This window comes from Sturnus vulgaris, chromosome 1, assembly GCF_052056855.1.
Source record: "Sturnus vulgaris isolate bStuVul1 chromosome 1, bStuVul1.hap1, whole genome shotgun sequence".
In the NCBI taxonomy this organism is placed as follows: Eukaryota; Metazoa; Chordata; class Aves; order Passeriformes; family Sturnidae; genus Sturnus; species Sturnus vulgaris.
Genome location: NC_142243.1, coordinates 17,499,843 through 17,524,480, shown reverse-complemented (window position 1 = coordinate 17,524,480; position 24,638 = coordinate 17,499,843). Strand labels below are relative to the sequence as shown.

Here is a 24,638-nt window from a genome sequence, read left to right as displayed (position 1 = left end):
AAAATTAAAGCTTGCTGTTCTCTGATGATGCACATTTTAAAAAGGACTTAAAAAAAAGTATTTTTTCCTTTTCTATGATGGCCAAAACCACAAAAAATCATATACAGCTGATCAGACTAACTTATTGAAATATTCATTTATGGATGTCTGAAAAATATTGTGTCTCACAAGTAGAAAAATACATTTTGAATTCTTCACTAACTCATCACTCCCAGGGCCACTCCTGAGAAAAGGACACTGGATTGGTGGAACACTCTGCGCGTGTCTGCAGTTTAGATGGTGTCTCTGATTAATCATTTTACTTTTTACAAAAGCCCCCAAATAAATGTTATTGCAATATCTGACTATAAAGGGTTCTATATCTGCTTACTTGCCTTCCACTTTCCCCTGTGGAGATTTTTCTTTACATCCGAAGTCTGTGGTGGAAAAAGATTGTGGTAGTCCAGCCAAGAGTGCCAGAGCTCTGGGTGCCCTACAGAGATATTCCTTCTCACCACAGTCTTCAGAGGACAGCCATTATCTTCCCATTGATCTTTTCTTGTAGTTTCTTTTCTTGTAGTTTCTTTTCTTGTCGTTTCTTTTCTTGTCGTTTCTTTTCTTGTCGTTTGCAACCACCACAGCACCCATCCCCAGGTGCTATGGATGGAGCCTTGCTGGATGAGGAATAGGTAAAATACTTATGTGGATATCAGTGAATTGCCCTCATGACTGAAGTTTGTCCTCCTTTCACTCATTTTGTGCTTACTTTACTATGTTTTCCCCCTGTGTGGATGATGCAGAACTTCATGATGAGAGTGGATTATTGAAACAGTGAAAAGGACTTACCTGTGCCTTGACCATATGCCCAGGGTTCTGTCACTCAAGGATTTTGTTTGTCTCCTGGCATTTCCAATCTGCTCTTGCTTCCTACCTATTTCCTCTTCTCTTCATTCCAAGATTTCATTCAAACCATCATAGGGGGCTGATTTTCTGAAAGGCATGTTTTATCTTATGTACAGCTTTAAGCTCTCCGTGTTGTATTTTTGATGTGTTAGAGCTCTTCTAAATGTTATTCTTTTATTAAGAGGTGGTCATTTGAAAATAATGATTCAAAAAGCTAGAGAAGGCTGCAGTTATGCTAAAACAAATTAGCACCTAACATTGGAAGCTAATATTTTCTTCAGAGTAAAAGGTCAGTGTAGTGTTACAAATTGTTTCTCTCCCTCCCCTATTTATAGTGGCAATAAAGACTAAGCCAGTCATAGTTTCACTTACATAATTTCAGAAGAGACTTTGACATTTGGACAATTTTCTTTTGTATCAAAAAAATTACTAATGCTATAAATTTGGTAAAAGATGATTTAGTGCACATTTTAAAATGCTTTAAGAACCTCATGGGAAATAGCTGCTGGTGTGGAAAGGAGTATTCACATGTTCCTTAACAAGGAAGGAATACTAGTGATGATCTGCTGTGATTTATAGCTAATGAGCATTTCTTTAAGAACATATTGAGCCTAAGCTCTTATTTGATTTGATTAAAAGATTAGAACAAGTGAAAAAGCTTTGAACCAAGATTGCATAGATTTTAGCACTTTTAGTTATTACAGCCAAGTAGTACTGCACCAAGAACAGCCAAATCACAGAACACTTTGCTAGAGTTTAGCAATAATTTAAGTATGGCACAAATATTTGGATTTTGTAGTCTTTTGTGAGTGGCTGATATATAGAAGAAGGTAACATTCTGCAAAAAAAAGTATTTGTTAGAGTTGCATGGGCAGTTTTTCACAGTTGATTGTTCCATCTGGAATTACTTAGTGATTAACTCATCTCATCAGGATAAAGTACCCAGGCCTGCCATCACAGTTGGCATCAATTAGAAATGTTAGCAACAATCCTGGCAAACATTTCAAACGTGAAAGGCTGTGTTTTCACACACATGCTCTGTTGCTTTGTTCATCTGATGGTGCACCCTTTGGAATATGCAGTTACCTGTGTCTGGGTGTGCCTGGGCTCCTGTAACCCTTCAGGTGGGGAGGAGAACCAAGTGCTCAAAAGGCATCCTGAGGACAGCACCAGGTGAGGGACAGTAGTGGTGTACCTACACTGTTTTAGAAAAACCATAACCTCGATATAGTTCAATCTTTACAAACACTTTAATAGTAAGCCACAGACGTGTGTACTCAGGCAATCCAGGATTTTGAAGGTCTTGGAACCAAAGCAAAATAGAAGATGCAGAAGTGATAAAATAATAAGGAACATTAACTTTGCCCTTATTGATGGTGTTTCTGGGTTTGTGACAGAATAAGGTATTTAGATTCTACAGCTATAAATGCTTTTATCTTTAAGAAAGTTTTTGTTATGGTTTAATTTTCTAAATTTTGAATAAAAGGAAATATAGTAGACCTGAAGGGTTTTTTTTCTGACTTAGGGATTTTTTTTTTAAAGACTTGGCACTGAGATTAAATTTTTTATGGCTGAGTAGTAAATCTCTGGAACAGAATTTCCTGATATAAATGACAACTCTGCTTTAATTATAGCATCTTCTAGGCAGCTATTATATTACAGCAGGACCCTTAACAGACTTTTCTTTTTAAGACCACATTCAAGAGTAACAAGACTTGCCATAATTACAGCTTGCTTTCTGTTGGAGGGGTTCACTTGTCTTGGAATGAATGACTAGGTTCCTTTTACATGGTTTATTTTCCCAGCAAGAATGTCTTCAGATCTGTGTGAAATGTTTTAAAATGGGTCTCAATATATTGAGTGTGAACCATCTTCTGTATTATGCAACTATTTCAGAAATCATATATGGAGAAATAAAGCACTGGTACATAGTTCTAAGAAAGCTTTAACATCTGCGAAATTAACTTGTCACTAATTTTGCATGCTTCAGTTACTAGAAAATGTAGCTCTCTGAAGCACCAAGTTTTTTTTTTTATTATTACATTACATACCTATCTGTGACTTGCATCTGAAATTGTTTTCATCACTGATCTTGTTCTTTTGGTGCCTATACATTTATTTCTCATTTCATGCTGGAAATGTTATGCCATCTGGTTACTTGCGTAATTTTGTAAAGAGAAGACTTCATTAATTTGCAGTTTTAACTTCTGCACCTGCAACTTCCATTTACTGGTGTAGCAGTTGTTGCCTGTCAATAGTTTAGAAAGAGTCTGCTGAAGCTGAAGTATTTCTGTATGCATGCCCTTCTCTCTTTAGATACTTGCAGTCCAAAATTTGGGGGAGGATTTGGTAGGCTGAGAAAACACCACATCCTGAACTGTACAGCATCAACTCCGAATTTTTCCTGGTTCACGTGCAAGGAATCCTCTCCTCTCCCCAGCTCTTTATGTGCAAATGTAAACGAGAATTCCATGGCTGCCCAAAAAAGGAGATTTCAAGCTTTGCAAATGCTTTGTTTGGATTAATAACATCTATAGTCACGTTTCTTTTATCCCAGAGGGCACAAACATTTCTTAAGTTAATAGCAGTATCATAACCTATCTAATATGCTATGGTAAAAATGCCTTCTGTTAGCTAACTCTTCATAACAAATTCTTCTTGTCATATTTCAGCAGTAATTTATTCTCTAGGCAGGAAAGAGGGGAGGTTAGTTTTGAAACTAAAAGGACAATGTTTTTAACAGTGTATGGAAGTGTAGGTTTTCTAAAAATATTACTTGTTTACTTATACTTGATTGCTCATAAGCAAAGACTGCACTGTTGGTCCCTTAATATTAATTTCTGCTGTGTGAGGCTGTGACAGAGTTTATTCATAGACCCAAAGCACAGGAAAACTTCCTACAGCACTTTATGAAAACCTGACAAACTGAACTGCTTTTTGCTCAATGGTATGTTACATCAATATGGTGTTTCTACCCAGCTGAAGATGGCTATCTGAAATCTAAGGGAAAAGGGGCTGGGTTTGTTTTGAACTTTTTGTTTGGGTTTTTTTCTTTTGGTTTTTGTTGTTGGTTTCAGGTTGTTTTTGTGGGTTTGTTTTGGGTTTTTTTAGTTCAAAAGAATAGCTTAGGGTTTCAAAAACCTGAGTGCTGATGAAAGCCTTGCTGCCTGGGAACTTCAATAAGAGCCTGTGGTGAAGAGGGAGGGATTGGCAGGAGGGGACGTGCCCCACAGCTGGGAGGAGCCCAGGCCTCCAGGGCACCTGGGCTGGGGAGAGAGGACCTGTGCAGGTGGGTGATGGGGAGCTGGCAGCAACCCTGGGCTGCACTCTGATGCTGTTCCAGCCCAGAGTGCACTGGTTTACTGTGACTGCATCCAGCCTGAAACACAGTCAGCTAAGCAACCTCAGCCTCTGTTCTGGAATGGTGTATTTCAGGGTTTTGGAGGATTTTAGAGTGGAGTGGGGTTTTTTTTGGGAAAAAATTTTTTTTTTAAGAGTTTGATGCTCATAGCTGGAATCACCAGCTTCACATCTTTTTTGCTGCCTTTAAAACAAACAAACAAAGAGTTTTTTGGGGACATTTCTTGGGGAACACTGTCACATAGACTGCAGGAAGCTAAAAAAGATGAATGACCAGAAAGGAAGCAAATCCTCCCAGATATGGCAGTCAGGCATGGGATAGTTTAATTGCTGGGACTTTGGAGAAAGGTTGTACATCTACTGTTGGACAGATTAAAAAGTATTTAAGCTTCCAAATTATAAATAGCCCCTGAATAAGTTTGATAATACTGAATGACAAAACTCTGGGGGCTGGGAAGGCACTTCTGGAGATTGTCTGAGCTGGGGGTTGGACTAGGCAGACTGCTACAGCAGGCAGGTCAGGGCTGTGCCTGGTTGGGTGTTGCTTATCTCCAAAGATGGAGACTTCATTCCCCTCTGTTCAGCTTCGGCCAGTGTCTGACCACCTTTACTCTATAAAAAGCCTTATTTTTCCCCCTAGTGTTTCAATTTGTGCTCATTGTCCTTGTCGTGTTGCTGGGCACCACTGAGAACAGCCCAGCTCCATCCCCTTCTATCCCCTCACCAGATGCTCATGCTCGTGGATAAGATGCCTCCTCCAGGCTGGGCAGGCAGAGCTCTCTCAGCCTCTCCTCACATGACACAGTGCCATCAGACACTGAGATATGACTGAAAATGGTCATCCCTGACTGCAGTATTCCAGGAGTTTCCCGTGTTTGAGGAAGATGTTTGACTCACCCCATTTCTGCAGGGCTGTGTCTCTGCTGTGAGAAAAAGAGCTTCTTTCTTGTCAAAACCAGGATGTTGCTGCTCTCTTTCAGTGCAGAAATGTCACCTTAGCATCCAAATGGACAAATTAGGGCCCGTCCTGTCAAAAGCTAATGGATAGAGCCCCTTTCCTCATCTTTTTTGCTACGTCACTAGAGAGACCCTTAGGAAAATCTTTAATTAATGATGTCCTTGCTTTACTTAGAGATTATTTTAAGCTACAGGTAACATGACCATCGAGTTAGATTCTCCTTCACAAATGAAGCCATTCTTTCCATGAGAAACCTGTGATAAGGATGCTTAGTAATGTACAGCAATCTCAGTTGGATTTTGCTTCAGCAATAGTGAAATAGTGAAAACTGAAATATTATTTTTGTTGTCACTCAGGACTGGATTTTATTTCACAATTGTTCTGTGTATTGCAGAATTAAAATACATCTTTGTATTTTCAGAGGCATTATTATCATGGCTTAAAAGCGTTTCTTAAGCATGCAGCATTTGTGTCTTCTTACATAATGAGAAATCATAATGGAAGATATTGAAAATTACAGTTGGTCAAACAGTAAGTCCAAGATCTTCAGAGGGAATGACAGTGCTTCTTAGGCTCAGTACAACTGAGCTGTCACATACATACTGGGTTTCACATTTTCTCTTCCTTCTTCACTCATTCTTTACCCCAGTTACATGATTAACTCTCCATTCATCATCCTATTTCACCCCTGTTTCTGTTCTTCATTGTCTTCTGCATGACCTGCTGTGCCTGAGCACTGTTAATGAGCCCAGTTGCTCTCATGCCCCTCAGGTCTCTCCTTGTGAATAGAAATCTTCCCACTCAGAGTTCCTTCTTGTTGATGATATAATATGCAGAATAATATCACGGCAAGGCTTGCTGTACTGCATTTAATCCAGCCCATTCTTGATGGGGCAACAAAGCAATAGACACCATGCTTTATAGAGGAGGCATAAACAATTACCTATTTCATGTAGGACTCTTGGAAAAAAATATGGAAATAACTTGCAAAAATATTTAACTGCATTGCAGAATTGCCATTTCAGAAAATGAGGAATGGCTGTAATAATTTAGTCATGTTTTGCTTACTTTTTGCTTATTAAGCATTTCTCCTAAATATCTATTAGTACTTTAGCTTGTGTAATATTGATTTGCTTATGTTTGTTCTAGCTTAGAAATAAAATGGACCTCATATTCTATTAGAACTGCAGCATACTGGTTTCCTGGGATATTGAGAAATATATTTTAAAATTCAGCATGAAGATTTTACTGTAACTGTATCTGTGATGTTTTCTTTTGTTTGCACTGTGTTGTTTTTCTTTAGAAGTTGTTTCCAAAATTATGGTGAATGGAATTTTCTTTTCATGCAACCAAATGCTCTTTGTCTTGGCAGCATTCACAAACACAAAGCTGGCAGAGAAAGCTGGGAAGGATCTGCCTGGCATTTTCAAGGAAGAGCACCCAGGAACTGAGATTTGAAATAATGTAGCCTGAGGTCAGGAATGTTTTCTTTAGAGAGTCAGTAAAGAACATGTTTATCTGTAGTGTGCAAGAAGCCAGGGGTTCTCTCTCTCTCTCTATATATATACCATGGAAAGAGGAATGTATAACGAGCAATATTCTGCACAGTGTTGCTTCCTAAACAACACCAGTTATTAATAAGGGATATGGGCCATTTTTCAAAGAGAGATAATATTTGCTGTCAATTCTTCCTTTCTTTTGGCAAGTTAGATAATACAGTTCTAGGAGAATATGCATCATTTAATCCAATTTGAGCTTGCACCGTGCTTAACTCAAAGACAAATATGTTCTTGACATCAGGCATTTACCATAGAGCACTGAAGCAGTGTGGTTTTGGCGCACTGCAAGGAAATCTGCTGGAACAAGAAAGTGTTTGAGAGAGGGAGGAATGCGGGAGGGTCCCAGGTGCAGAGGTAACCCCGTGCCTGGGTGGTTTTTCACGTTGTACCTGCGTGGGTGGAGCATTCATTCATTCATTCCCCTCATGCCAGGGTGTTCATCAGTGCACACCAGGAGCTCCAGGCAGCCCCTGGAAGAGCTTCTGCTCCCCACGGTATGGTTGGGACTCAGATGACCGGGACAGAGTCGTCTGTTTTACCCCAGCACACATCTGCATTCCACAGGTCTGGGAAACTGCGTGACCACCCAGTGCTGGGTGTTTAAAACTGATCAGGCTGGCAGCACAGCACTCCACATCCAGCTGCGCTGCACACACCAACTCCCCAGCCTCTGTGCTGGAAAGTCAGCTGCAAAGGATTTTTTTTTTTTTAGAAATTGCTTTCGGAGCAGGTACATTCCTGCACAGGCAGGATGTCCAAACCCTCTCGCTTGGCTCGACCTGTGTCGGCTAACACAGCTCCTAAATCGCCTTTGTCTAGGAAAGAAGATTTTAACAGCAGATCTCGAAAAATTAGGCTAGGTGAAAAGATTTTGAGAGCTGGAAGCGAAGGAAACCTGGTTAAACAGCATCAGCAAGAGCAGGTGGAAATCACAGAAAGGCTTGTGCCACGGAAGGCTCCTTTCCTGAAAGGTAACTGGTTATTTCATGCTGCAAAAGAAATAATCAAATGCATTTGCAATCATTGTGCTTTTAATAAACCCCAAACATCAATTATTGTATAATAAGGGGTATATGTGTGTATGTGTGTGTGTATTGTTTCTAAACGACAGATTCTTGTACGTAGAGCATTTGTTTTGAAAATAAAAGGGCTCAAAATATTTTTGTTGTATACAGCACCCAGCCAAAATTGAACAAGCTAAAAATGTTGAGCTGTCAAAGTGGTAAATCACAATCTTTTACAGTCTAAATGTGCCACTGTATTGTGAAGCTTTATTTGAAATAATGTTTGAAATTATCAGCAAATGTGAGAAAGATTAAATAGAGAAAAATAAAGAGAAAATAGACATCAGTGCAGGCGCAGAATCTTTCAACCCTGCAAGCAAAACTCTTCTTTGTGGGTCCTAACAAGGCAGCTGCAACTATTTCTTGTATAAAAACTAAACAGATCAAGTGTATTTGGAAAGGCTTATATGCTTTCAGAATGCAAACAAATGTGGAGGATAATATAAGATTATGATCTATTTTCACTGATCTGTTGAGCAATGGGCTGCAAGAGCACTGCCTCTTTATAACTTAGTTTTTGTGACAGTACTCCTTAGAACTGCATTTAAAAGTAGCCACTTAATCTGCACGGTGTAAAATAAGGATAAATTGCCATTCTATCAGAAAATAAAAGTAGTATTCTAATTGTACTCTTCATGGAGTTTATATTTAAATATGAACAAGAAGTAGAATCCCTTCAGTACAGAATAGCAATTGCTGTCTCTCCGTCCTAAACCCATAGGAAAAAGAAGTGTAGATTATAGACCTTTGTAACTTGAAACTGTACTTTCATTTCACACACATGGCATCCAAGGTCATAGTTTTATTCCCACCTGAATAAGGCTTAAAAGAATTTTTTTTCCCCCTGCAGTATGACTTTTATTATTTCACAAAGAAGGGAAAAGTGATGACACCTAGTCTTACTCAGGGAGATGGATGATCTGTTTGTTTCTACAAAGGAAACTGGGTTTGAAACACTTTATTAATGGCAGAAGAGAGCAAATAGAAAAGCTGGAGGTGGGAGGGCTTAAATTACTGGTCTCATACACAGAATCTCTTGCTTATTTAGCAGTGTAATGTGGAAACTCATTTTTGATCTTGAGATGTATTGCAAGAAAGTAAAACACTTATTCAAAAAACAAAAAAACCCGGATGTACAATTCTTTATGCCCTGGTAAACAATATTTATTGATTTTATAGTACATTGTTTCTCAGTTAAGTTTTTAAAATTTGAAAGCTTTCATAGAAAATCCTGTAACAGTATGTTTTTCACCAAGCCAAAGTTTTTTAAACAGCACTTTATTATCTTTGTGTTCTCTCATTTATTTGGTGCATTGAGAAAAGGAAATCATGAGGGATTTACAGAACAGCAAGTGTGTCCTTTTAAGGGATGTGATTTTTATGGCACTCTCAGTTCCTTTATCACTTTAATCACTTCATCAAAATGTTGTTGGGCTATGTAATGCTTTATAACTTCAAGCAAGGGTTGCACTCACTGCTTAGAGTTTTAGGTGAAATTTCTCTAAAGGGAAATCTAATGTATATCAGTAGTGCTGCAGCATGCCATGTGCTTTTAGTATTTGTAGCTTACACTTACTGTCTTCTTGAGCATGAATTAAACCCTATTAAGTACTGGCTTTCTGCATTGGGATGATTGTTTTAGTTTAGGCAAGATGTTACTATGAGTTGTTTTTGTAAGAGACGTTGAAGAACAAATATTGATACTTCTGACAGGAGCATACTATAAGGGTGATGGAAATGCAGAAATTTTTTGTCTGGAAATGAGACTGTTGGGGCTTATCCAGCCAAAGTCCAAGTATTGGCCAAAGTGATTTGAAAGGTGTTTTGTGAGAAGTCGGTACAGACCTGGGTGGTGAAGGGACAGCAGATATGGCAGAAGCCAAAAGAGACACTGAAGGGTTTAGAAGCCGCAAGGCAGGGCCCTGAGGCAAGGCTGAGTAATACAAGAGAGCAAGAGCAGCAGCCAAGGGTGGTTATGTGGTCTGGAAATGGTAAAGAGGAAAAGCAGAAGAGATGGCAGAGAGCAGGTATGGGCTGAATGAGATGGCTGAAGTAGGAAGCATGGTGAGGGGAGGCAGAAAGCTCCTGTGGGAAGAAGACTGGGGCTTGGAGGAGAATAAAAATGGTGAAGGAGGAATGGCTTTTAGGTGGGCCAAAGGGGCTAGAATGGAGAAGTGGGAGGCTCTGTTAGGTGGGGAGTGGGGTCCTAAACAACCTGACATGGAAGAGGAGCTTGACCAAATTACATTCTTTGTTGTGTAATGTCAGTGAAACGCCATGGATGTGTGTGTGTGCTAGTCCTTAAAATCCTGATCTGTGCACAGGAGATCAAGCTGGGTTGTCTGGATCAGTTTCTACTGTTGAACTTTACACGGGCAAGAGGACACTTATTTCTGGTTTCTTTGAACGTTTAAAATTAATTCCAAACAGATAACATGCATGAGTGGTGCTAACAGACAGCAATCCAGCAAAGCTCAGTGCATAACAGATAGGAAATACAAAATTGTGGTTATAGTTTTAATGGGATTGTAAAGCATGATGACTCATTTTAATTACGTTATATGTTGGGGGGGTTCTACAGAATTCCTGCCCTGTGTTGTGCAAGATGAGTTGTGTTTAACTGAGAAGTTTTGGTTCTATTAGCAGGGGGGCAGGTGGGGCAGACAGAAGCAGTTCTTGTAGGTAAAGCCATTAAAGGTTAGAGTGGATCTCTCTGCCTCTGCCACTGAGGTCTGTGTGGCAGACATAGACATACTGATCCAACTTGCACAATGGAATGCTGGCTGTATGGATTTGTTTTTTAATTTCGTTGCTGGATGTGTAAATCTGAGACCATTGGTTCTGATTTGCAGAGCTGAAACCACAGGACAGTAACTGAAGTCAGTGTCAGCTGCAGTTTTATTGCATGAAGTACTGTCTAATGTAAAGGACTCAAGAAGGTCATCTTGTACTTTACTGTTACTCTTCATCTGAATTTAATGGACAACTTTGACCATAATTTCTCTGGATGCCAGGTTCATCTTACTAAAAGAGAAAGGAAGGAGTAGGATAAAATTCTTATTTTATAATGAGGAGTACTTAGACCCAGGCTACAAAATCTGTTGGTTGGTCTTCAGACCAAGACCTGACAAGTGTGCAGTACATGAATGCCAAGTGCATATCCAGAATAGCTAAAATGAATCATTTGCTTCCATGCATATGACATGAATCCTGTTCATTTTGTGAGGAGAACAAGGCAATGGCTATATGAAGGATGGGATGGAGTTGAAGATAAGCAAAGTCTGCAATACAATGGATGTGGATTGGGAAACAGGGTTGCAGAGTCTGAGTTTTGGCAATTCCCCCCTGGTGAGAGACTTTCTTTGCAAACTCAACATCATTTAAAGATTTGCTGGTTTAAATAAAAAATGGAGATGGGTAACCTTTCTTTTTTAATTTTCACTTTCAGGACTGAATCAATTAAAATAGAATTTTTTCACCTCTGGGATGTGTTACTGATTGGAGAACTTTATGAATTTCTGTTACTCATACTTTCCTCCAAGAAAAGCAGAGAATATACTAATGCTTGTCTTTTCAATTTCCTTTCTCTGTGCCCTTTTATTGAGTTTTGATATTTGTTTTATTATTTGGCTTCCCATTGCTTCACTTTGCTTTGTTTTTTGCTCTATTTTTTCTCAGTTTGAGTTTCCTCCCTGGTTTCTCCTCTGCTCTTTACATTGCAGTTCATGGTGATTGGAATGCAAGGCCAATACTTTTAGACTAAACCTTTTAGTATCTCATATTCAGTTGGATCCAAAACTGGACAAAATCTGTTTGTTCCATCCCTAGTTATTAGAAAGGGGCCAAAGGACTTTGGGGATATAGTGGGATTCATAACAATGATCTCTTCATGCAAAGCAAGCAATAATAGCACCATAGAAAGTGGAATTAATTACATTCTCCCTATTTTGTTTTTATGACAAACTCCAATGACCATATAACCCATATGTGTATTACTAATTATTTCCAAGAACATTATGGTTTTTAAATAGATATAGAATAATGGCCAAAGTTTGGGAATTATTCTGTCTGACATTTGAGTAATATCTGTGGAATGTTTAAGGCCAAGAACTTTATTTGTCAGGAACTTCTATTTCACAGCATTTCCTGACAGGGATGTACCTACAAATACAGAACACATGTAAGACTAGGAGTTTGCCATTCAAGGAAGTTCATTATTAAAAGAATAGCAAAGCAAAGAATGTTAGTATGTAGCCTACAGTATTTTTTTTTCCTCTGCAACTGTTTTAGATTCATGAGGGCAGAGAACACGGATCTTGTATATAGAGTACGTGTATATACAAATGTTGATTAGCTCACAAATTTAATGCTAGTTTTCTTCTTTACCAGTAGTACATTTTTTTTTCAATTTGAAATGCAGATTTTTACTGTGATCTAAAAAAAAAAAGAAAAGAAGAATCAGAAATTGTACTGTCTTTTAGAGTCATCTGAAAAACTATAGTGAAACTAGGATTGGTATCAGATGTGCAATAGAATACAGTTAATGGTTAAAAATTTTGAGCTTGAGACATAGCTTTGATAATGTATAGGGACTATCTTATTTCATTTTAGTGTATTCGAAATAGACAAATAGCATAGGCAGTTAGATTAGAAAATAAATCTAGATTAAAAAATTCAAGCTAGAAAAGAGCATTATTAAGATAATTATTATAAGCATTTATTTCTATAGCTGCTGAAGGATGACACTTCACCTGGAGGATGAATAGGGCAACTGAACATGCCTCCTTCCAGTTAAGATTATGCAGGATATAAAATGGAGTTATGGCTATTGAAAACTGAATGTGTGGACATTTGTTTAGGTAAAGAATAATTGGCCTACCTCTGTTCTTATTTGCTGTGAGATCATGACTCAGACCCAAACATAAAATATAATTTAGCTATTTTTTTTTAAGCATGATTTCCTCCAAAAATTGGTCATGTCAAAAATACCTGGCAAGCTTTCTTTCATTGGTAACCTTTTTACCCATTATCTGAATTTTGTGCAATTATGATGGAGAGGTAAGGATCTCAAAAATCCTGCATTTCTATGATATACTGTATACACTGAGCTGTGTGGGATACTCTGTTCTGTACCTGTCAAATAGTACATGTCTATATTTTTCTATAATACTGTGGAAAATTGCTGGCTGGGTGGAGAAGGAAGACCTGATTGATATTGTGTTCAGGGAAGAGCTGCAGTGTGTGCTCAACTCCTCTTGCACATCAGAGAGTTCATGTGTGGGTGACACCTCATAAAAGCCATACCCAAGGGACAAGCTTGGGCTGGAGCTCCCATAATTCACTAGGAGAGAAAATTCAGACTGTGGATGAGATTGCATGAATTCTGATGGAAATGTTTTGAAATTGAATGTATACTGCAGCCTAAGTATAATTCCGTTTACCAAGTCAGTAGTCAATCACAAAAAATAATAAAAGAGCTGCTTTAGAAACCAAGTTACAGTAGTTGCCTTCCTTACAGAACTATTTTTCAATTGCAGAAAGTACATCCACTTTAAAATTCTTCCTGTGGGACCTGGCAGGAAAAAGAGGAGAGCTCTATAAATCCCCTTGGGAAGCTCAGGATCTTCTGTTTGTTTTACTATAAGGGCATGAAGGATGAGCAAAAACTTCACCAATTCTCTCCACAGCTCTAAAAAAGCTTAAACTGTAGAGATGAGGGAATTTTGGAGAGGTTACAATTTTGGGGGAAATTAAGTATAATTTTTGAAGATTCATTTTTCCTTAAGTTGTCTTTCTAAAATCTGTCAGAGGTTTTGAAGTTTAGATTAAATTAAGGGAATGAATAGATGGCACAGATTGTAGGTATTTAAGTGTTCCTCCTTGGGTTCTTGCTCCATAAAGCAACATATCAACATCACTTCCACACCTTTAGGATGTAAGTGTCTATTTTATGCAGAGTATATAACTTTTCATGTATATACAAAATTTGTAACAGTATAAGAATGTCACCTAAGTGACATGACTTAATTGGAACCATAGTATTTCAGTATTAGAGATTTCAGTAGGTGTCAGTCAAACAGTACCATGCAAATCTGGACTAATTTAGCAAAATTTGAATGAGAAGGCTCAGAAATATCAGTCCTACTGTCAGAATCCTCTTAAGCCTGGCTGTTTCTGTGAAACAGGGTTTTTTTTCTATCCAGAATTTACCCTATTATATAAGATATATAATTTTTGAGTGTACTCTTTTATCCAAACAAGAGCTAGTGCTTTGAATTGAAAGCCTAACTTTCAGATTTATCCATTTATTTAATGTTGTGGATATTCTAGTAGGTTAAAAAGTTACTTATGAATTCTGTGCTAGTTTATTTGTGTGATGTCAAGACAGGAGTTGTTCTACAGTTGAGAGGTTTTTGATTGAAAGTGGAAAGAACATCACTGAAATATGGTGAAAAGAAATAACAATGCTCATGTATTTAACATGTACTTGATAAGCTTGTGTATCTTTTGGGTTTTGGTGGATGGACTGTAGTGTCCTTTTAGACTGAAATTCCTATCTCTATCTGTTGTTATTCTTGTCTGTTGATTAAGTGATGGATTGAACTTCCTTTAATTTTCAGGTTAGCTCACATCATCCTCTGAAATGGGATTTTCAAAGCTGGACATGGTGGTTTATCACTGAGTGTAGTGGAAGGATTATGTTACAATTATTATGGATAAATGTTTATAAATCCTAGTGCAAATACAGGGGGTTTTTTGCACAATGGCATGGTAAAGTTTTAAGCTTCTGATTAACTCCTAGAGCCATTTTTGCAGTTAATCATCTTTTAACTTTGGGCATTGAGGGTTTCCCCATGACCCAGAAAGACAATCATTCTAGCTGATCTTAATTCCTGAATCCTTTCTAGTATTATAACTGTAGATACAACATCAGCTCTTTCCAAATCTTCTGGTATTTTACCCGTCCTGAGTGAATTCAAGTAAATATTAAGAACACAGAAATTTTCATCTGTTAGTTCTTGTAGTGCTCTAGGATGAGATTCATAAGATCCCAGCACTGTGTGGTTTCACTCCTTTTTCCTTTTTAGATTTTCTTTCTGGTATTAATTATGGAAGACACACGGTCACAGCTGACCCTCTTCTTGTAGTCTGATATGAGAAAGGCATTCAAAATTCTGCTTTCCCCACACCATTTGTTAGAAACTGTCTTTTCCCATTGAGTAATGGATCCATCTTTTCTTTGCCCTTCCTCTGACTGCTAAGGCATTTATACAGTAAGTAGTCACCCAGGCCAGCTGTTCATTTTAAGGAAAGGGGAAACATTCAGGGCCCAGTCATGAACCAGTTATTCTGCTTAAAAAAAAAAAAAAAAAGGCAATGCTGCAAATACACGAAAAATCAAAACATCTGGAATGCACAACTAGCTGGCTGAACATAGGGTATTAGTATCCAGACATTTAGGAACAGGCAAAGTTGTACTGTTACTGGGAAATAAGTTTTAGGATGGCCATCTCCTGTTGACATGGGTTGAGGTTGTATCCTGGCCTAGATAGAATTTATCTTGAGCCTCATACTTTGAGTTTGTGACCGTGCTAAGGCCCTTGCTGCAGCTTCAGCATATGAGTAACTTCCTGAGCAGTGAAAACTTTGGAGACATCTCCTCAGCCTTCTATCTTCCAATTCACAGATTCATCTGCAGCATCAAGATGTGGCTTCATTAATTAATTAATTAACTTCATTAATTGTTTGAAATTACTCTTTCTAAGCACCTCTTGTTAGAAGACATGGGAAAAAAAGATTTAGGCAGAGAAGGTGTAAGTGCAGCCCTGCTGTGTGAAGTGCAAGCACTGCCTGGCTAACAGGCAAGCTTCACAGACAGCTGTGCTGCCTGGATGCATCTTGGCTATCACCTGGAGGGTGCATCACCTCCTTTTGATTTATCTTGTGCCAAGAATGTTCTGCCTATCTGAAGATGGTCTCTATCTCCCCATACTCGTATGGTTGACAGAGCCAGGAGATTATCACCTCTTTCTCTCTCAAATATCAATTTCATTAGAGCAGAGGCTAAATACTAAGCATATTACTAGTGAGGGTGATCAAATAGCACCTAAAGGGGTTAAAATTAATCCAGCCATTTTAGACCAAAGTCTAGCTTCCCTTCAACACATTTTATGCTGACCTGTAAGTTATAATTTTGTGGTACAGGTTTCTCAATGAAGCCTTGAAAGCATGATAAATGACCTCATTCACATGCTGGACATTCCAGGCAATATTAAAATCAAGCACTCAGTTCATGCACTAGCCATGCAAACTCGCATGTTACATACACTTCACCATTTTCCAGCCTGCACATCTCACTGTAGTTCATCTCATCTGAGGTTCATCCATCACCTTTCTATGTTTCCCATTGTTATATAATGTATTCACTTACAGGATTCAGTTTATCTTTGTGCTGAATTACCTCTCATATTACCATTTGAATGCAGTTCAGGTAATTATGTTTCCTATTCTTCATTCTTGAATAAGTGAAGTATCACTTTGAATGCCGTCTTGACCTCTTGGAACGAACTAACCTCTTCCTATGCAGGGCTCTGTAGCTCACAGGCCTGTGTTCTGCAATGGTTTGCATGCTCCATGGCTGGGCAAGAGCCTTAGTGTGGGGCAGAGCTGCAGCTTTTAGGCAAATCAGACTAACAACATGAAAAGCTGTCTCTACACAACCTCGGGAGTCCTTCAGGATCAAGCAAATGGTTTAAATTGCACTGCCTTTAGTGATGGTTTAAATAGGTTCTGGCACCAGAGCATCCTTTGTAATGCTTGTGCAAGTGCACGTGTGTACCTCTACACGAATCCTCTGCCTGCAGCTCCCAGGGGAGTTCTGCGAGACACAGTGCTGGTAGTTATGGCTAGTAAATATCTGACTGGAATTAGCTGCTCAGGAGATATTTTTAAGTAGGAAAAAAAATGTAACTAGAGCTTACTTGCTGATGACAAAGTGTTGCATTATTGTTGTTTGGTTGGGGTTTGTTGTTTTTTTTTTTTTAAATATCATCAAGCTGATGTGTATCACTGCATGTAAATAGAGGTGCAAACAATACTTGTGCCAAGTAATCTAATTCTGTATTTTTAAGGGAGTTAAGAGGCTGATCAACCATACAGTATTTCCCCACAAAAGATACTTTTATTGAGATGCCACTATGTCCTAATATATAAAAAAAGCATAGCAAAGAGAAGCTTAACTTATGTAATATTTTGTTTGTTTTCCACATTCTTACAAGCTAGTCTTTGATAGAAAATTATGATGGAGTTCTAGAGACTCGTTGTAATGTGTTGTAAGTTAATGACCCACTGCAATGCTTGTTTTCACAACTGGTGAAATTAGGGAATAGTGATACACAGTATTAGGGCAGCTGCTGCTTGTTAGCTGGGTGGTTTGTAACAGACAAAATAATCCCTTCCTGCTTGACTGGCAAGTTATTTTAACGGAGTGTAAGTTAAAGATTTCAGTGGTGTTCCTAGTTGCATGAAATCCCCCTGGGTGCCTTACTGACATGACCCCCTCTAACATTAATGCTGATGTTGTTGCTTGTTCTGGGAGTGTGAGGAGTTGCTGTCTCATCCTGGATGCCATGGAGCTACTCCCCGAAATCATCTATGAGCTTCATTTAGCAATATCCTCCTGTTTCAAGGACTGAATACCAGTGGCAATAGCCTTGATCTCTCCTTTTACTCATGTGCTAAATCTAAGCTATGCATCCAGAGATAAAAATGGTGGCCTGTAGTCATCTTCTGTATTTAGTAATTCCTGTTCAGCCTTGAATGAAGACTGTAATTTTTCAAGTCAAAAATGGACTGCCTTTTAATTTCTTTTTTAGTCAGCTAATCACTGAAAATGCAGAAAATCATGTTTTGTCAAAAGAAGGAAATTTCCACCAGTGCAAAGCCAAAAGCCTTAGGAGAAAAATGTGTGAGGCTCCAGGCTTCTTCCCTAGTGCATGGTACAGAACATTATTCCATCACAGCTGACCCATGAAGATCCACAGAGGTGAACTATAGTACCAGTTTAATAATGATTTCTGTGTTTTCCTCTCAATAGTAACACAGGAGTTAAATTTTAAATGACAAGTTACAGCTAAAAGCACTGATTTTTTTCTTTAGTCTCTGTTCTGTTCATAAGCACAGCCCTTATTCCAGATGACATGATAGAGATTTTCCCAAGCCCTCTGTGAAAACACTGGTAGAAAATAGGAGGTGCAGCCTTAATTTTCATTCTTCATCACAGCATGTTTAAGCTCACAGTCCTAAAACCAGTTGGTTTTTATCTTCCTCTAAAAGTTCTGTAATGCTTATCAGTACATTGACATCCCTGACAGCTGGAGCTGTTCTGTGCTGCTCAATGGCATGCAACAGCTCATATCTTTATATCCTATAGAACACATATCTATTTATTTCATATAATAATTCTGATAAAATGTCATCTCTCAAGCAGAAGTCTTGTCATGTTACATGTTTGGAAGCCAAATCCAATATTTACTGACCATTTTAAAATGATGCTGATAGGATGTGTGGCCAATGACCCCAGGCATTCAGTATTTGTCAGACACTGTTCTGGAGAGATATGAGAGGAATTTACCCAAGTGTCCTTATCTCTTCGGGAGGCACATTGTATTCTGTAGCAGTAAGGAAATGCAGCCAGCTGATGGTACTGGATATTCTTGCATCATTAAAAAAGCTAACATATGAGATGAAAATCCTGTAGATTGCGACAGGACTATTTCTAAAGAAGAGTTTCTTAACCCTCTAAAAAGATTCTAAGTAAATTTGTTTATGATTTTCATCTGTATGTTTGCCTAGAAGTCATTAAGAGCAGGTATAGGTCCACTTAGAGTTTGAACCATTTTCTGTGCATATGTTTGCTGTAGCTGCCATCAAGACGTGTGATGAAGTGGCCACTGCCTGACCTGTGGGCAGTGTCAGTGTGGAATGGCAATCTGCTCATTGCCAGGACTGAGGATCCCTGATCAAAAGATTTGTTTAAAAAACATGTGTTTTGGTAAGTGGGCACATAGACCCAAACCTGTGTCTATGGATGGAACAGCCAGGACACCCTTACCCCAGTCATGCCATGGATGCCTTCTGGGGCAAGGGTTGCTTGGTGGATTAAAGGTGCTGTAAAGGAAGGGGATGAGGTGTGTGTTAGGAGCTTATTTAGAAGCTGAATTTTGAACAAGTCAGAATTGGTGGCAAAATCTGTGTCTTCTTTTCGCCATGATGATTTATAGTTAAAATACTTGAAGCCTTTGTAAAGGATTCTGAATTTTTTAAATGAAAGGTGATATACATGCAGACATTACTGATATTTTCAATGGAAAAACTGAATAAACATCTGATAAGACTTGTGTTGAGGATGATAAAAATACTGTATAAGATCTTTTTTAAATTACCATAAAATTACTTGTACAGAAATGGATATAAGTACCTTTTTATTCTTCAGTGATTTTCAAAAGAATACATTCAGTAACTTCAAAGCAAGTTCCAAGTACTTCAGCTTTAATTTTGTGATTAGATATTTCCAAGGATTGAAAGAAGTATGTGTGAGCTCTGAGCTTTTCTGCTTTACGTTTTTAGTTCCCTGAAACAGGTCTTACTTAGACTTGAGGTAAAGAAAGCAAGCACCCTTACCACTTATGTTATGTGATCTTTGCACAGGCAAGCCTTGTAAAATCAGCAGCATTTTTAAGTCCCTTGATAGCTACACAAGGTATTTATACACTTTTTCAGAAGGGAAGTGGTGTGAAACTGTCAGAGGTTTTCTGCATTTCCAGCATAGCAAAAAACCCCAAAGAACAAAAGAAGATAGTGGGTTTGGATGATGCAATCAGTATGAATTGCACCCTATCTGCATTGGTGCTAAACATCGTCATAAATATTTTTAATTATCACATGATTTCGCTAAACCAAAATGATGTATATTCAGCAGTTCTATTGAGTAGTCATAGTCCATATTCATAGATATATTCATCAGTTTTTTGATGTGTCTTGATATGTGAGACAAAGAGCTGTAAGGAGAGGAAGAAGAGTGACTTGCACTAGTAGATTTAACTGGTCACTCATCTATTCACTCAATATACAGGCTACAGAGTGCTTAGGCTTGGTTTGATAACAAACAAGATTTATGGTTCTTCCTAGCCTTACGAAAATTCTTGCACAGTAAGAGTAATGCAATTCCTTATTTATCTGTCAGGTTTTGCTCTCACCTTCATCCATCTGTAGGAGCTGGGGCACACTTCACCTGCCATTGGCAGGGAGCCTGAGCACCCTGTTGCTGTGTGGAATTAGCCCTGTTGCTGTGTGGAATTAGCCCTGTTGCTGTGTGGAATTAGCCCTGTTGCAGCCCTCTGGACAGGTTAGGAGCTGGAGAGCACATTTCCTCAGCCAGGTACCTTCTGACAGCTGCACACTCCCATTTCACCAGCCAGGGGAAGCAAGGTCTCTGTCTGTGTCCCGTGGGCAGCAGGGAGATCTATCTGCAGCCTGTCCAGCTTGCCACAGCCTCATCTGAGGACCTGATGAGCTGCAAGGCTGAGCTGTGATGAGGACACTAATGCTTTATTGGATGTGGCTGCTGAGCAGGTGTGTACATAATGATAGTAAATAACATTGACCAGCAACATATCAGCGTGCTCAAAGTGTCACAATAATACAACACACTCTGGCTTAGTGGGTATTTACTGTCTCTAACATCAGGTTTAAAATTTGTAGCTAGGTTAATCTAATAGTATGCTTGTGTTCTATGAATGACTTCATCTTAACATAGTAATGTAAGCATTATCTTTAAAAGGTTCTGTTATTTTTTCCACCTTCTTTCCAACACATTTGACTCCAAAGAAAGCCTTTTTTTAACTGTTTCTGCAGTTTATAAAGAAATGTGTCTACTTATTAAATCCAGACGTGCCATTTGTTAAAGGAATTGCATCCTGTGAGACATCCTGGAGAATGTTCTTTTCATCTTTTAAAAACTGCTTCAGCTAAATAAAATGGGTACTCAGTTTCCCTGGGTGCACTTTAGTGACTGTTGTAATGCTGACTTTAAAATAAATGGGTATCTGGAAGGAGCATGTTCCTTCCTGCTATGGTGAAGTTCTGGTAGTTTCAGTATGGTACGAGATGCCTTGTAAATGTTGTGTCTGGAAAATTGAGCATAATGCATCTAAAGACAGCTCTTCTGATTTCATGAAAGTCTTCTTATTTTAAATTATTGGGGAAACAAGAGATAGGAGAAAGCTTTGGGATCATACTGCTAATTCCATCTGGTAAAGTCTAGACTGCATTGAAGGGGTAGTTTGAGATCTGGGTTACTTTACGACAGTACTGACAAATGACTGTAATTGGACTCAGAGACACTAAACCGAGAGAAGTAAAGAGGTTAAGAATTTTTGACTGGGCTGTGAATCTGTCTGATGGTATTGTAATGAATTAAAATAGTAAGTACTGCATATTTATAGACCATTGCTTTAAAATTATTCAGTGTTGCTCTCTCCTGTTGTCAGCATTTTAGGTGCATTAAATTACAAAAGGAAATTTAAAAAACCCTGTGAGCACAGGCATCCAAGTGAGTTCCTGCATGTCAGATGGGTGTCTAATAAAAATTAAAGCATGTGTTGAGTTTAGATTGTGATCATTATTGATTACCTTCTCAGACCAGAGGGGGACACAAAAGGGGATCTGGCGAGTAAAACATTTGCTGTTTGTAAGGGCATGAGATACCTGAACCTGAAAAGAAATGAGAGAAGAATGGGAAAAGTTCTTACAAATGCTATTTTGAGTGAAGAATTACTGTGATACTCCTGTTGGAGTGGATCAACAAGGACCATAAAAAAATGGAGAATGACACAGGTGAGAGCTGAGATGATCTCCAATAGATCTGTTCAGCAGATCATCCCTAGAGAAGATTTGAAAGCAAGAATGTTTCAGGCAGTTTCATTATTATATGTCAGAAACAAATTAAGGTCATTGTCAGTGGGTGGACAATATGCAGCTTCCTCATTTTGTGGGATTGATGAGAATAGTTTTAAATTGATGAAATGGGACACAGGAGAAAGTGCAAGAGAGACCCATGTGATGCCTATACAAGCCTTGAAGGCACAGAGAAATTAAAATTGGACAAATGAGACTACAAAGTGGATAAAGGAACAATATAATGAGGTGATAGCCAGCAAGGAAAAGCTAGTTCCATTGTTGGTAAAAACTTTGACATGAAGATTCAGTTATGAAAAGAATCCCATCTCATCTGGCAGAGAGTTGAGTGAGGTCACTGTGAATTGTGGAATTGTTGTTGCATCAGTGTAAGGATCCAGGGAGGTGCATGGAAGCTATCTATGCCAAAGAGAAATTAAATTTATCCAAAAAATGGCAGTGTGTCCAGGAAGGCTTGTATTGGCAAGTAGAATCAGTGGGGTGTCTGTACACATTAAGGGCATAAAGGTTTGAGAAAGGGAAGATGGGATGAAAATAGAACCTCCATAAATAAAGGAATAAAAGCTAAGATAAAAGCCCTACTGGGGTAGTGTCACAGTAATCCAAAGGTGGATGGGAATAAGACAGGGAAAGAATGACTCAGAAACCAACAGAGGTCTGTAAGGTTTCCAGTGGACAAATATTTGAGAAGTTGCAGGCAGCAGTTAATTAATCTGGAATAAAAAGTGCAGGGACTACTATATAAGGCAGGCATGAATGTCATCTTTAGCCCAAGATTCAAAAAAACTGCTAGAAATAATAAAAATATATAATTGAGATACATTGTAAAACAGATCCCCATGTTTCATTGTATAATCATCCTAAAAATACTATTAAGCATAAGGAGTCTGAAAGTAATGGAAAGAGGATTGGCTTATACAGAGAACTGTACCACAAAAATCAGAAAACATGAGAATAAATTGTAAATGTCTAAGAAGCTATTTAACAAAGATTAACTATTTATCTAAAAATTAAAATTGCAAAAAGTAAAGAAGAATGGAAATGCCATCAGTGGAAAAAAATTAGAATTTTTACATTAGTGGTAATATTGATGGATGGGTTTTAGATGTAATAAGTAGCACTCCTCATATTTTAATGATTCTATTGAACCTGGTACAAATGCAGGGCATCTAATAGGAATGATTATGCAGAAATGGAAATTTTTACCTCCAGGGGGAAGCAAAACTTAAATTATGTAATTGTTTCAATCAGAAGAGACCATATCGTCCACTTCTAAGAACTTGCATAATATTTCAATTCCAAAAGCAAGTACTTTTAATAAATATATCACATCAGTTGCTATTACCTGGGGAAATAAAGGAAAAATAGTACTTAAATTGGGGAAAAAAATTACTCCATTAAAGAGCATTACTGTAATCTCAATAGAATGTAAAATCTTCTAAAAAAAAAATGAGGAAGATTTTAAGGAAAGAGTAAGTAAATGACACAAAACATGGTAAGCAAGTTAAGATAGAATATAGGACCTCCACAAGGAGGTCATGACTGACTAAGCTGATACTTTTAGTTGAAAAAACAGCTAAGCTAATTTTCTAAACAAAAGAAGTAATGATATATCCACATGGGCATCAGTAAAATACTGTATTTGTCATCTGCTGTGTAGAGATTTATTAACATAGGAATTATGAATGAGTTGTAGGAGGTAAAAGGGAATGAAAAAAATTAACTAGAAGGAAAATTGGAGCTGGAAGATGGGTTGGAGGTCACCAAAGGATTTTCCAAGGACTGACTGTGAGATCAATCTTAGGAAAGTTCCCTTTACTGATAGTACCACGAAAGCAACAATACTGGGAAAAAAACTCTTGATGACATAAGTTACCAGAAGGATTATGCTGAAGACTGGAGTTTCATTTAGAAGAAATGGGATGAACACCTGAGTTGGAAAATAGTGCAAGGGGGATGACAGACTGCTGCCAGAAGTGAAGGGTCGTGCACATGGGAGCTCGTATCAGGGAGAGGCTGGACAGGCATGGGAGTGCTAATCACAAGATAATTGAGGCACCAAAATGAGACTTTTGTGGAAAGTGGGCAGACTTGATTCTAGCATGGGTCATCTGGCAGTATAAGGAGGTATGTATCCCATGCAAGGAAGCCTTAGGGCTGCTTGGTATAAGTTTTGTGTAAAGTATAACACACAAAAATCTGTGCCACTGTGATTGTATATACTAAGAAAAGTAAATTCAAACTGTTTTAGGAGCCTAGGCAGGTTTCTAAAATGCCTTGGGGAAGGGAGAGAGTATTTTATGAGGGGAGATTAAAATCCTTGATTTGTCTGACTCCGTAAAATAGAAAATTGAGATGAAATACAGTTACTGTTTCACACAGGAGGATTTGTACATAAAAGATAGTTCTAGCACAAAAAGAAATAATTACGCACTGATCTTGAGAATCTGTGGGGTGGAAATTTAGGCAGCTTTCAAATATGAAGCACAGTGGGACAAGGCACTTGACTAATTTTTAGAAGAAAATGTGTTGATTCATGAAAATAAAGTATATAATGCAGTGCCATGTAGTGCCTACAGGGAAGGGATTTGGTAATAAAATTGATTTCTCTTCCTAATGAAAGGAGGCACTCGAAAGATGGGGAGGGAAGAATTTAAAGTAATACTGGTGAAGGTAGCATGGTGATATACTTGCAAATTACAAAACTCATGATTCACAAGTGAGGAAAGCCCTGTATAATACTGATATCTCCAAAAACTATGCACCACAGTAGTTTTTTTTAACAGAATTTTGCTTTTCTGGAGAGACAGATTAATTTGACCCCTTTTTACTGTGTGG

General features: G+C 38.2%; 1 protein-coding gene across 6 annotated transcripts in view; it reads left to right on the top strand.

Moving 5' to 3' along the window:
* KIAA1217 (KIAA1217 ortholog) overlaps nucleotides 1-24,638 on the top strand; it is a 334,572-nt gene that overhangs the window by 97,256 nt on the left and 212,678 nt on the right. Inside the window, exon 1 of one of the 6 annotated variants that reach the window (XM_088160491.1) lies at nucleotides 7,328-7,730. The exons of 1 other annotated variant lie outside the window; for it this stretch is intronic. In XM_088160491.1, the coding sequence (XP_088016617.1) occupies nucleotides 7,511-7,730 (220 nt within the window). In that variant the 5' untranslated portion in view covers nucleotides 7,328-7,510. Of the gene's footprint in view, nucleotides 1-7,327; nucleotides 7,731-24,638 lie in introns of those variants that run through there. 4 more of the 6 variants (XM_088160483.1, XM_088160497.1, XM_088160468.1 and 1 more) reach the window with 4 other exon arrangements.